The sequence below is a fragment of the Rhinopithecus roxellana genome, chromosome 6 (genome assembly GCF_007565055.1).
Source record: "Rhinopithecus roxellana isolate Shanxi Qingling chromosome 6, ASM756505v1, whole genome shotgun sequence".
Classification (NCBI taxonomy): domain Eukaryota; kingdom Metazoa; phylum Chordata; class Mammalia; order Primates; family Cercopithecidae; genus Rhinopithecus; species Rhinopithecus roxellana.
This window is the reverse complement of record NC_044554.1, coordinates 91,955,459-91,969,104: the sequence shown is the minus strand read 5'-3', so window position 1 is coordinate 91,969,104 and position 13,646 is coordinate 91,955,459. Positions and strand designations below refer to the sequence as shown.

The window sequence follows — 13,646 nt, the reverse complement described above, 5'->3', positions numbered from 1 at the left end:
CCTGCTCTGAAACTTGCCTCTATTTCTTTTTCTGCCTTAAGCCATCAGTCAAATTCTTCTGAGGCGGCAAGAATTAAGGTTGCTGCAGACCTGTATGTATTCACTGTCAGTATTTGGATATTCGCCGCAGCTGATGACCCTTCCTTCAAGTTGTTTTCCCAATGCACATCTTAAATGTATGTGGTTGATGTCTCATGCCTCCCTAAAGTGTATAAAACCAAGCTCCACCTCAACCACCTTGGGCACACGTTCTCAGAATCTCCTGAGGGCTGTGTCACAGGCCATGGTTACTCATATTTGGCTCAGAATTAATCTCTTCGAATATTTTACAGAGTTTGACATTTTTCATCGACAAAGTAACACTCTTTGGCAAGATTCCCCTGACATATTTTGCCCATCTGTTTATTTAAAATTTCGATTGCACTTGCTTTAGGAGTATCTCTTGTCAACACTAATAATTACAGATGCACTGTTTTAACTGTGTCTCATATAGACATTAACTCATTGGGTTTAATTTTGAGATTCAATACATGAGCAAATGCCATTTGTAGGTGTTATTACCGGAGACAGTTTCACTCTCATTTTGTTTAAGTGTGCTTTCTTGGTTTGTATCTTTGCTACATGGCCTGTATTTTTTTTTTTTTTTAGGGAACTTCACTCTTCTCCCTGTGGTAATTTGAAAATTATTAAGACTGATCTTATTTCAACTTTAAGTAACATACTTAAAAGTGAACTTTCCAAGTCATCTTCATTCAACCTCATAAAGCAAAACAAAATCTACTTACTTCTCCCTGTGGAAGATGAGGGCACTCACCCACTTAGACTTCCTTGTGTAAGCTTCAAGATTGTGTCAGAACATATTAGGATTTTTATTTGTCTATTGTTGTTATTTTTAATATTATGTAGCTTTTCTATAAATAGGTATAACATCTACATTCTGTACTATGAACATGATTTTTCTATTTTTATTTTCTATTTTTATTTTTCTATTTTTCTATTTTCTATTTTTAAATAATTTAAATAATTTACTGTTTACTCTCAGTCAGGGGTAGCCACCTATTTTCTGTTTTTTGTTTTGTTTTGTTTTGTTTTTTGAGACAGAGACTTGCTCTGTCGCCCAGGCTAGAATGCAGTGACACAATATCCACTCACTGCAAGCTCCACTTCCTCGATTCATGCATTCTCCTGCCTCAGCCTCCCAAGTAGCTGGGACTACAGGCGCCCACCACCACACCTGGCTAATTTTTTGTGTTTGTTAGTAGAGATGGGGTTTCATCGTGTTAGCCAGGATATTCTCGATCTCCTGACCTCGTAATCTGCCCGCCTCAGCCTCCCAAAGTGCTGGGATTACAGGCGTCAGCCACCACGCCTGGCCAGCCACCTAATTTTTAAGGCCCATTTCAAAATGAAAATGTAGAGCTTTTGTTCAAACATTATTAAGAATTTTCAGATGACAACAGCTGAGCATTAACTCAAGTGGAGCCTGTTTCAGCACAATGCCCTCTACAACCGCATCCTAAGCCTAGGAAGACGGCCCTGCTGCCAGTCTTTTCATGTCCTTCTCCATTTGTCACTTAGTTTGATTTCTTATTTGGTAGACTGGGTATAGGCTTTGCATCAGTTCCTGCCCTGCTGATCCTCAGAGTCCTTCCTTCCCCTTGCCCTGCTGTGCCCTGAGCCATAGGTTCTTGACTCAGCTGGTTTTTCAGCTAGATTTGGCCAACAGGAATGTCTGTCAATAAAATGGAAGGATGGAGGAAGGTGAAGCAGAATCTTTTTCTCCCAGTCCATCTCAGTCAGCATCTCAGGCACCAGCTCCTCACTGTCTAAAGCACTATCTCCATCCCCACTGGACAGGCCTGCCAGGATTCCAGATTCCTTCAGGCAACTCTGGCCCCTGGCCTGACTCCTTTGTCCAGTCAGTCCAGGGACTGGCTGTTGGGCTAATCTTGAAGTATCTTAATGTTATTTGTTATCTTAGCTCTTACATCAACAGTGAAACTGAATTCTTTTATGCAGTTCCTCCTGTTTCAGATACTCATGAGAAATATACTTCTTGATTTTATACAAAGAAGAGATGGCTGTCTGTTACCTTCATATGCAAATGACAGTCTAGCATGATGTAAAATTCATGAGTTGCATGTGTTTATTGTACTAAAGTTTGGAGCAGTGCCTCTCATATGTTAGCCATGCATCTAAATCACCTGGAGGGCATATTAAGACACTGATTTCTGAGTTCCACCTCCGAGAATTGAAATTAGTATGTCTGGGATAGTGGTCAAAGATTTGGCATTCTAACAAGATCCCAGGTGATGCTGAAGCTGCCAGCCTACAGACCACACCCGAGTGGCATTCCTCTGAAACTTGCTCCGTTATCTGCTAGCACTTAATGCTACTTAGAAGATGTATGAGTTCAGTCTCAGTTTTTAAGTTTAATAGGTGACAGGAGTATTCATAAGGTTATCTTTAACCTGGTAGTTCAGCAAATTTTCCAGAATGTTGTGGCATTAGCCAGCCATTGTAAATTTTCTTCTTGATCAGATGATCGTTACCTTCCTTCATTTTAGAGAAAATTTCTTCTAAAATTTTTTTTTTTTTTTTTTTTTTTTTTTTTTTTTTTTAGACGGAGTCTCACTCTATCGCCCAGGCTGGAGTGCAGTGGCCGGATCTCAGATCACTGCAAGCTCCGCCTCGTGGGTTTACACCATTCTCCTGCCTCAGCCTCCCGAGTAGCTGGGACCACAGACGCCCGCCACCTCGCCCGGCTAGTTTTTTGTATTTTTTTTAAGTAGACATGGGGTTTCACCATGTTAGCCAGGATGGTCTCGATCTCCTGACCTCGTGATCCGCCCGTCTCGGCCTCCCAAAGTGCTGGGATTACAGGCTTGAGCCACCGTGCCTAGCCTAAAATATTTTTAAGAATATGTTTGTTTCTGTTTCATTTGTTCTCTCTTCTGTTTGACGCAGAACCACCAAACTATCCACATATTGGCCTCTACTGTGGCTCCCTCGTGCATGGTGGTTCTCTCAGGTTTCATGCACCTTGGGAGAAGCCCTGATGAGCCCAGTTCTTCAAATAATTGATGGATTGGCAAGAAAACTAGGCACTCTGGTAACTTTGTCCTCACATACATTTCTTTCAAATCTGTGGTCAAGTTAGTGGAAAGTAACTCAGCCAGCCATGGGTCAGGCTGCTTGCAGGACCTGGGATTCTGCTACCAGTGTCATTATGTGGTGAGAAACTGAGCTCCTTTCTTTTCTTGGCTTTTCCAGATTCTTAAGTGCTATTCTCCAAATTGAAGGGACCTTAGAAATATCTTCAAAAATTCCCATGCTTTCTCTTCCCTCACTGCCTGCAACATGCTCTATGGAACTATATGTTGACTCTTCCTTCAACTTGTTCCAAAGTAAACCATCTATTGGCTGTTGTTTACAATCAGTGTGATATGGTTTGACTGTGTCCCCACCCAAATCTCATCTTAAATTGTAGCTCCCACAATTCCCACATGTCATGGGAGGGACCTGGTGGGAGGTAATTGAATCATGGGGGATGGGTGTTTCCTTTGCTGTTCTCATGATAGTAAGTCTCATGAGATCTGATGGTTTTATAAAGGGGAGTTCCCCTGCACATGCTATCTTGCCTGCCACCATGTAAAATGTGCCTTTCCTCCTCCTTTGCCTTCTGCCATGGTTATGAGGCCTCCCCAGCCACATGGAACTGTGAGTTTATTTTATTTTATTTATTTTATTTTTTTATTTTTGAGACGGAGTCTCGCTCTGTCGCCCGGGCTGGAGTGCAGTGGCCGGTTCTCAGCTCACTGCAAGCTCCGCCTCCTGGGTTTACGCCATTCTCCTGCCTCAGCCTCCAGTAGCTGGGACTACAGGCGCCTGCCACCTCGCCCAGCTAGTTTTTTTTTTTTGTATTTTTTAGTAGAGATGGGGTTTCACCATGTTAGCCAGGAGGGTCTCGATCTCCTGACCTTGTGATCTGCCCATCTCGGCCTCCCAAAGTGCTGGGATTACAGGCTTGAGCCACCGCGCCCAGCCGGAACTGTGAGTTTATTAAACCTCTTTTTCTTTGTAAATTATGCAGTCTCAGGTATGTCTTTATTAGCAGCATGGGAACAGACTAAAACACAGTGAAAATAGAGAACATACTTGTTTTCTGAATAGACAAAGTTTTCTGAACTATGAATTAACATTTTTGTTCATTTAGGTGATTATAAGGAAGGTGTTACTTTTTTATTTCCCAGTAAGTTTTCTTTCCTAGTTTAAAGATAACTCATAAGGAGCAAGAGATTTTCCAGTATGAAGAGAGGAATAATGCAGTGTGGTTTTCAAGGAGTCAGAAGGAGAGAGGAGACTCTATAAACCACATTCTTACTCTGAAGTACTTTAGAGTTTGAGAGAATAAGTAGTTTCTATTTGAGATAAAAAGCAATGTCCTTAAGAGAAATCCAAGTTACAATTAAAGCAAGGAAAGGCAAGGAACTGTCAATAAATAAAGAAGCAGTCTATGGAAAAAGGGAAGTTTGCTAATCATGTAGCTGGACTTCCAAAGCATAACTGGAAGTTTTATGCAGCATGGGAGGAAAAGGGTGTTGGGCCAAGGGAGAAAATTCAGAATCTTATGGTGATACAAGCACGGGAGAGAAGAGGGGACCAAAGGAGCTCATGATTCAAATGGCATTCAAAGAAACCAGGAACGTTCAGCAGAGAGGGTTGCTACTTCAGACAAAAAAGAGGGGAGGGTGCAGCAGCTCCCTTCATCATCTGATGGAGTTAGGCATCTCAGGTAGTGAGCAAGGAAGTCCAAATCTAGTCACTAGGTGCTCAGGAGTGGGCAGTCATCCTGCCAGCTTGGACCCTGTGTGTCTGGTTCCAGTGAAGATTAAGTCATCAAGCGAAGGGAGCACAGGGACCAAGAGGTAAGCTACAAAAACTACAACTCTTCTCAAGACATCCCCTACAAGATCTTATCCAGAGACACCGGAGGAGGCAATGGTGCCGGTCAGCGCTTTGTGCCATTTTGTGGCCTCTCCCACCTACCCCCTCTTTTTGGTCCAAGTTCTTGTCCTGCCTGCTTACCCACCCACTGCCTGCCTATGGTCCTTCCCTCTCTGGTCTTTAGTGTCCTCACTGGTAAAATGAACATAACATCTCTAGTCATGCATATTCACGTAGTGAGGTAGATAATGTGAAAGGGCTTTGAACAATGTAGTCAGGGAAAGAGACTAGGATACTGACTTCCCATTTTCCCAATTCCTGCTTCAGAACTGCTCTCCTAGGCCCCAAGCCCCTACCTCTGTTAGCCCCTTGATCAATCTTTGTCTGCGGAGGGGCAAAACTACATGGTATCCTAAGAACAGGGACCAATATTACAGCCCCATTTCTTGTCTTTGCTATTTCCCATGATCACTCTTAAACCAAGAAACTGAGATCTATTCTCTGGTTGGTGGGGCTTCCTCACTGGAACAAAGGGGAGTGTGTACATTTCATAATAGAGATTCTGTGATGAAATGTCCTAAGGAGATAAATGTACATTTCATAATAGGCATTCTGTGATGGAATGTTCTGAGGGGATAAAAGCTGGAATCGGTCTCAGCACACCTCAGTTACTCATTTTGATTCGTTTGGACAAGTGAGTTACTACAGCGCTTATTTGGAAAAATGACTAGAAAGCTACCTCCAATCTCTCGGCCTCAACCCCCGGCTCCATTTCCTTCTGTTCCTTCCCGCTCTCGTCTTCCAGCCCTCCTTCCCCCCATTACTCCTCAAACTTCCTGCCCTCAGCCTCCTCTCCAGGGCCGTCCATCTTGTTCGATTTTCTGCCCTACCCGTTTGCCCAACCTGACCCATGTCTCCCCTTCCCAGTACCCTACCTCAAGGAATTTTCTGCCCAGCTCTTCCTCTGTTACTACCAGACCGTCTGTGTGCCCCCACCCTGTTCGTCAGGCACCCCTTTCCCAGTGCCCTCCTATCTTCCCCCCTCGCCCTCCTCATAGCCCTTCTTGCTAGTCTCCTGTACTCTAGTCCCCACTCCCTATCCAGCCACCCCCAACCAGACCTGACGGCTTACAAATCTCACCCTGGAGAAACGGTTTCCCTCCTACTGGGGCAGTTCTCAGGCGGTTCAGAATTGTCAGGACTGTGGATTCCCAGCAACGACCTGGCAGACACTGGGAATCCAAGACCATGGCAAGCGAATATTCAGCCTGGCCTGCGCCTTTCCTCTGCTGCCTGGGCAGCCAGACTGCACAAGCGTCTGCATTTGAACTGGCTTCTCCGTGGAACTTGGTCTGTAACCACAGAGCAAACTGCAGAACCAGGGGCAGAGAAGGTAGGGGATTGAAAAGCATCGAATCTGTTCTCAAGGAGGGAGGTGATTGGCCAACGTGAGGTCCAGTTTTATGTTCATTATCTCCTGGGTTTGCCAGTTGATGGCAAGCCTTTTTCCTGGCAGTATCCAGAGGCAGTTCTAGTAAAGAGGCTGGATTCGGAGAGGCCAGAGCGGTATCACACGAACGCTGTTGCCTGGAGATGGAGTGGGGTGCCGTTGCGTAGAGACTGCAGAAGGCCCGCGGCCGAGCGAGTGGTCAGAGGACGCCGAGAGAGCCCCAGACCCACCGAGCAGCTCCAAGGCCATGGCGGGACACCCGAAAGAGAGGGTGGTCACAGATGAGGTCCATCAGAACCAGATCTTGCGGGAGCTGTACCTCAAAGAGTTACGAACCCAGAAACTCTACACTCAGTACCACGTGAATCCCCTGCGCAAGGTTCACAGGATAACGAGGAAGCCCATGTCTTGGCATGATAACCTGGAGGAACCCGCAGACGCCAGGTTTCTGAATCTCATTCACCATGCTGCCCAGGGGCCAAGGAAGAAGTACCCGGAGGCACAAACTGAAAGCCAGGAAATTGGGTGGGACTCAGAGCCCTTGGTCGACCCGGAACGCAGTGACCACAGGATGAACCACTTTAGGGTCTACAATGACATCACTCTGTACAAAGCTAAAATGTGGAGCTTGGGAGAAGATGATCGCCACAAGTAGTATCTCAGCAATGGAGTCAATTCCTGGATTTAATGTCCTAAATATCCACTGCCTAGAAGAGTAAATATTGCTTTAACCCCCCGTCCATAATTCATGGATAATGGCAAAAATGAGGAAGCATAAAAAATATGCGGAAGAAGGAAATAAAAATTGCCCATTATCTCATCATATGGAAGTGACTAATATTAGCATTTTAAACCATTTGTTTTTAAAATTAATAAATTGCATATATTTATTGTGTACAATGTGATGTTTTGAAATATGTATACATGGTGGAATGGTTAAATCGAGTATCTCACATACTTATTTTGTGGTGAGAGAACTTAAAATCTATTCTCTTAGCGATTTTCAAGAATACAATACATTGTTATTAACTGTAGTCACTACAGTGTATGACAGCTCTCTTGAACTTATTCCTCCTAACTGAAATTTTGTATCTTTTAGCCAACATCACCCCAATTCCTACCCCAACCGCTGGTAATCACCATTCTAATCTCTACTTCTATGAATTTGACTTTTTTAGATTTAGAAAACGTGATATATTTACTTAATGGAATACAATTCGGCCTTAAAAAAGAAAAAAAATCTCATCATTTACAGCAACATGGAGGAACTTGAAGGACATTATGTTAAGTGAAATAAGCCAGGCACAGTAAGACAAACACCACATGATCTCACTTATATGGTGAATCTAAATATGCCAACATGTTTGCATACTTCTATATTTTTCTGTATATTTGAACTTATTGATCTTATGTTTTGATTAGTAAAAGATTGTAAGCATGTATTTTCAGACAGGTGGAGAGAACTGACAGGAATATGATCCTACTTATATGACATGAATATATAAGATTTGATTATGCCTTTTATCCCAGTGTAATTACAAATAGTGCCTTCTTTCACTCTCAAAAGTCCTAGTGGAAGCAAGGCTGAAGAAAGTTGGAGGAAAGGGTAAAGTTTTAGAGGGAAGTGAAGGAAAGTTAAGATAAAGTTAGTTGAGCAAAAATAGTAAACCATTATACTGTCAGTTTTGAAGCCACCAAAAGAAATTTAACTTAACATTTTAAACAATTAGTGCTAATTATTTAATTTAAAATTTGAGGGTCAGGTACAGTGGCTCACGCCTGTAACCCCAGCACTTTGGGAGGCTGAGGTGGGCAGATCATGAGGTAAGGAGTTGGAGACCAGCCTGGCCAACATGATGAAACCCTGTCTTTACTAAAAATACAAAAATTAGCCAGGCGTGGTGGCATGCACCTGTAATCCCAGCTACTCAGGAGGCTGAGGCAGGGGAATCACTTGGACCCAGGAGGTGGAGGTTGCTGAGCTGAGATCGTGCCACTGCCCTCCAGCCTAGGCAACAGAGTGACACTCTGTCTCAAAAAAAATAAATAAAATAAAATTTGGGAAGGAGGAGAAAAGCAGGAGAGAGAAGTGTTAAGTGAGTTAAGTTCTCATTTTGGATGTTGCCCAAACAGGAACAATGGCACCACATAGAATGCAGTTCTATGGAACTGCTCTTATGGAAACTCCATGGTCACTTCACACTATACCTTCATACTTTTAATCTGAGGACTAGAGTCTAGTTTATACCTAGACCATAGATCCTCCACTACAGTTACTGCAGAGTATCTCTACCCACAGATTGGCTAGAACATCCTATCATCCCAAGTGCTAATATTTTTCTAAGTTTTACCTAAGCAATGTGTTTGCTTGATAAAAACTAGGTCACGCCGGGCACGGTGGCTCAAGCCTGTAATCCCAGCACTTTGGGAGGTCGAGATGGGCGGATCACGAGGTCAGGAGATTGAGACCATCCTGGCTAACACGGTGAAACCCCGTCTCTACTAAAAAATACAAAAAACTAGCCGGGCGAGGTGGCGGACGCCTGTAGTCCCAGCTACTCAGGAGGCTGAGGCAGGAGAATGGCGTAAACCTGGGAGGTGGAGCTTGCAGTGAGCTGAGATCTGGCCATTGCACTCCAGCCTGGGCGACAGAGCGAGACTCCGTCTCCAAAAAAGAAAAAAAACAAAAAACTAGGTCACATATATGCATATATGTTCTCCGTTTCAAGAGAGTCTAAGAAACGCAGGGTGTTTATTTGTTTGTTCGTTTGTTTGTTTTAAGTTTGCTAGCTTCTGTAGTATGGGAAGGCAATAGAAGCTGTTGGAGTTTGCACTGAGTGAGCCAATTTGCAGCATTTTCCATAATCTACTGGCCTAAATAACACCTGTTGACAGTATTTTTAAAAGTAAATATTGTACATATATAAAATGAGAAAATTTATACAGTAGAGCAGGCATAAAATAAAAGGTAAAAGCTGCTTTTTATTACCCTTTTCTATTACCCCACTCCCTATCCAGCCACCCCCAACCAGACCTGACAGTTTACAAATCTCACCCTGGAGAAATGGTTTCCCTCCTACTGGGGCAGTTCTCAGGCGGTTCAGAATTGCCAGGACTGTGGATTCCCAGCAACGACCTGGCAGACACGGGGAATCCAAGACCATGGCAAGCATTCAGCATCATTTTCATTTTGAACTGGGCCTTAAAAATCAGGTGGCCGGCCGGGCGCGGTGGCTCACGCCTGGAATCCCAGCACTTTGGGAGGCCGAGGCAGGCGGATCACGAGGTCAGGAGATGGAGAACATCCTGGCTAACACGGTGAAAACCCCGTCTCTATTTAATACAAAAAAATTAGCCAGGTGTGATGGTGGGTGCCTGTAGTCCCAGCTACTTGGGAGGCTGAGGCAGGAGAATGGCGTGAACTCGGGAGGCGGAGCTTGTTAGGTGGCCACCACTGATGGAGAGTAAACAGTAAATTATTTAAAAATAGAAAAATCATGTTCATAGTACAGAATGTAGATGTTATACCTATTTATAGAAAAGCTACATAATATTAAAAATAACAACAATAGACAAATAAAAATCCTAATATGTTCTGACACAATCTTGAAGCTTACACAAGGAAGTCTAAGTGGGTGAGTGCCCTCATCTTCCACAGGGAGAAGTAAGTAGATTTTGTTTTGCTTTATGAGGTTGAATGAAGATGACTTGGAATGTTCACTTTTAAGTATGTTACGCAAAGTTGAAATAAGATCAGTCTTACTAATTTTCAAATTACCACAGGGAGAAGAGTGAAATTACCTGAAAAAAAAAAAAAAAACAAAAACAAAAAAACAACAACAACAAAAAAAAAACAGGCCATGTAGCAAAGACACAAACCAAGAAAGCACACTTAAACAAAATGAGAGTGAAACTGTCTCTGGTAATAACACCTACAAATGGCATTTGCTCATGTATTGAATCTCAAAATTAAACCCATGAGTTAATGTCTATATGAGACACAGTTAAAACAGTGCATCTATAATTATTAGTGTTGACAAGAGATACTCCTAAAGCAAGTGCAATCGAAATTTTAAATAAACAGATGGGCAAAATATGTCAGGGGAATCTTGCCAAAGAGTGTTACTTTGTCGATGAAAAATGTCAAACTCTGTAAAATATTTGAAGAGGTTTATTCTGAGCCAAATACGAGTAACCATGGCCTGTGACACAGCCCTCAGGAGATTCTGAGAACGTGTGCCCATAGTGGCTGAGGTGGAGCTTGGTTTTATACACTTTAGGGAGGCATGAGACATCAACCACATACATTTAAGATATGCCAGATTACCCTATCTATTAGTTATCTATTGCTGTGCAATAAATTATCCCCAAATTTAGCAGCTTAATATAACAAAGCACTCATTATATCACAGTTCTGGGAGTCAGAAGTCTAGCTGCTGCTTAGTTGGTTATCTCTGGCGCGAGGTCTCTCAGAGGTTGCAGTCAAGCTGTTGACTGGAGCTCCAGTGTCATCTAAATGCTTGACAAAGGGAAAGTCTTCTTTCAATCTCGCTCATTTGGTTTTTGGCAGAATTTAGTCCATCACAGGCAGTGGATTGAGGGCCTGAGTTGCTCATAGGTGGTTTCCCGCAGGCCTCCCCTGGTTCCTTGCCACAGGGTCTTGCATAGGACAGCTCACAATTTGGAAACCGAGGCCCTCTGAGTGAGCATGTGAGAGAAAAGGCAAGAAAAAAACCACCCAAGGTGAAAGTCACAGTCTTTCTAAAACCTCATCTTGGAAGTGACATCCATTGCTTCTGCTGAATTCTGTTCATTAGAGGCAAGTTAGTAAGTCCAGTCTACACTGAAGAGGAGGGAATTGCACAATGAGGTGAACACTAGGAGGTGGGGGTCTTTGGGGGCCATCTTTGAGACTGTCTTCTCTCCTGCCATGTCTCTTTCACCCAAAAGCAATCACTGTTGATAGTTTCTTATCATTCCTCTCAGGGAAAAACAAAAAGAATTGGATTTAAACCAATTATCCAGGATTAACCTGGACATATTCCAACAGTTACTGCTAAGATCTAAATGTCAACTATTCCTAAGTAGCATAAATGTCATCCTAGCCAAGTAGACCAGATGAGCATTGAAACTCACAACTTGTATTCAAGTAAAAAAGGTAAACAGTATAACAATGGTAACATGGTGAAAGTGCCCAAGCGTGTGTTTACGTTTTCACAAATGAAAAAAAAATCAACCATAGGACATATGGGCAATGCCTCTGAAGGAGTTTTTGAAAAATAAATTTGCTCAGAAAACATCTCCACCCCTGTCTCCACAAACATTGACAGAGAAGCAGAGTTGCTACTGTATGATGTTGGTGTGCTATTAGTCCAATGTATAAATGACAGAGACTGGTGTCTGCTAGACCAGGTACCACACCTGGCCTCACTCAGTTATCACAGCCAACTTTGCAAAAGTGATATTAACTCCCCTTCAAGATGAAGAAACTGGTACTGAGATGTAAGTGACCTGCTGATATTCCAAGCCAAAGTTCTCTTGTTTCAATGCCTTTCTTCTGTCCACTTTACTCTCCAATGGCCGAGGTCTGTTTTGGCCTCTCTTCATTACTGATTTCCAAACTATTCCACAACTTGAATAGGCAGACACTTTCCCTTTATCTGGTTATTCAGAAGGAGAGGTTTCAGCTTTCAACTGCCAACCCCTCTCCAATGTGGACAAGGATTTTGGAAATAAGGACCACATGCTTCTCCTCTGGTTCCAATCTATCTAGATATGTGATGCCTCACAAGGTCTGTTTCTCTTACAAATGGTAGCAAATATTTAGAAATCATTCTTAAGCTATGTACACAGCAGCAGGACATCATGTCCTGGCTTTTGTCCTATTTGAATTTAAATTAAGAAAGCAACTAAAAATAGATGGAAGACTCAGCCATTTAGAGGATAAAGTCTACCACAAATAATACTTGTAGACAATGTCCAAACATAACCAAAAAACCATGTAATTATGTTAGAGAGACTACTGGGAATTTGAAATGACTAGAAGCTGTTTGATTTTAAAATTTGAGCTATCACTGTCTTTAAAATCTAACGTGTTAAATAACACTTCAGGATTAAGCATTCATTTAACAAACACTTATTGAATTTAGTACTAGGCAGAAGAAATGAAAAAATCCCATCTTTGGGATTCTAGAAGTCTAGGAAATAGAGTAAGATGATCATATAAAAATAATTATAATACTCTTAGGGGGCATTTATTCTAAAATTCTTACGTTTCCATGAGGGACTTCCACCAGACCACACTAGGCTTTTCTCCATCTCTCTCGTCTCCTCAGCCCTTCACTGGGGGTCAGTCACAGTGGATTATCTGATGAAGAGTTTGGAAGAGAAAAATGGACTTGCTTCTTTGCCTCTCTTTCTCTCCCCTCACTCCATTCCTACTGTTAAGCTCTCTGCCACTCTACTTCCAGGTAAGCAGCATAGTAAGGCAGGTTCTGCCCATTTGGAGGGAGTGTGATTTAGACAGAAAAGTGTGGTACTAAGCCCCCATGCCCACACACAAGTGTGACCTTCCGGAGTGCAGTCTATCGGTAATGAAGCTGATATTTTCGTTTCCATCTGATGTCACTGCATGTACATCCAAGTTATCTGGAGTTATCTTTAACAGATAGTGGTCTTCACCTCAGGCTCACTGAATCTCTGGAGGTATAGGAATTCAATAATGTGTCTATCTTTGAACTAAGCAAGGAAGAGTGATGTTACTTTATGTGCCCCTTAAAACTCCAAGAAAAAATATGATTTGTGCTAAGAATAAGTGTAAGACACTAAAGAGAGCCCACCTCTTCACAGTGGATTAATAAGGACCTCACAGAGCCGATGTTATTGGGGCTAAATGTTGAAGCATCTGGAAGTATAAAGATAAGGAGGGCAAGAAAAAACACTCTAGAAAAGAATAAGAAAAGTCACTGCATGAAAGCACATGTCACAGTAGGAAAATGGAAAGTAATCTATGTGGGTTCAGGGTATGGTGTGTTGCAGGAGGTGGCGAAAGGAGATTGGCACTGTGTTGTGAAGGGTCTTGTAGGGACAGCCTTATTCAATTCCTGTACCTCTGGGGATCCAGGGAGCCTGAGATGGACACCACTATTTGTTAGTTTTAAACACAACCTCCAGATAACTGGGATGTACATGCAGCTATGGGAACCACTATCTTTCAGGCTAAGGAGTTTGAGCTTCATCTCATCCATAA

General features: G+C 42.7%; 1 protein-coding gene across 1 annotated transcript; it reads left to right on the top strand.

Annotated features, from left to right (window-relative positions):
• The first annotated feature begins 6,644 nt into the window (after positions 1 to 6,644).
• On the top strand, positions 6,645 to 7,052 carry LOC115891966 (protein FAM183BP). The gene has a single exon (XM_030932265.1). It carries the CDS (start codon positions 6,645 to 6,647, stop codon positions 7,050 to 7,052), a length of 408 nt encoding a protein of 135 aa, XP_030788125.1.
• Positions 7,053 to 13,646: the final 6,594 nt, after the last annotated feature.

Coding starts and splice junctions, on each gene's coding strand:
- LOC115891966 (XM_030932265.1), top strand. CDS start 6,645: ATGGCGGGACACCCGAAAGAGAGGGTGGTCACAGATGAGGTCCATCAG.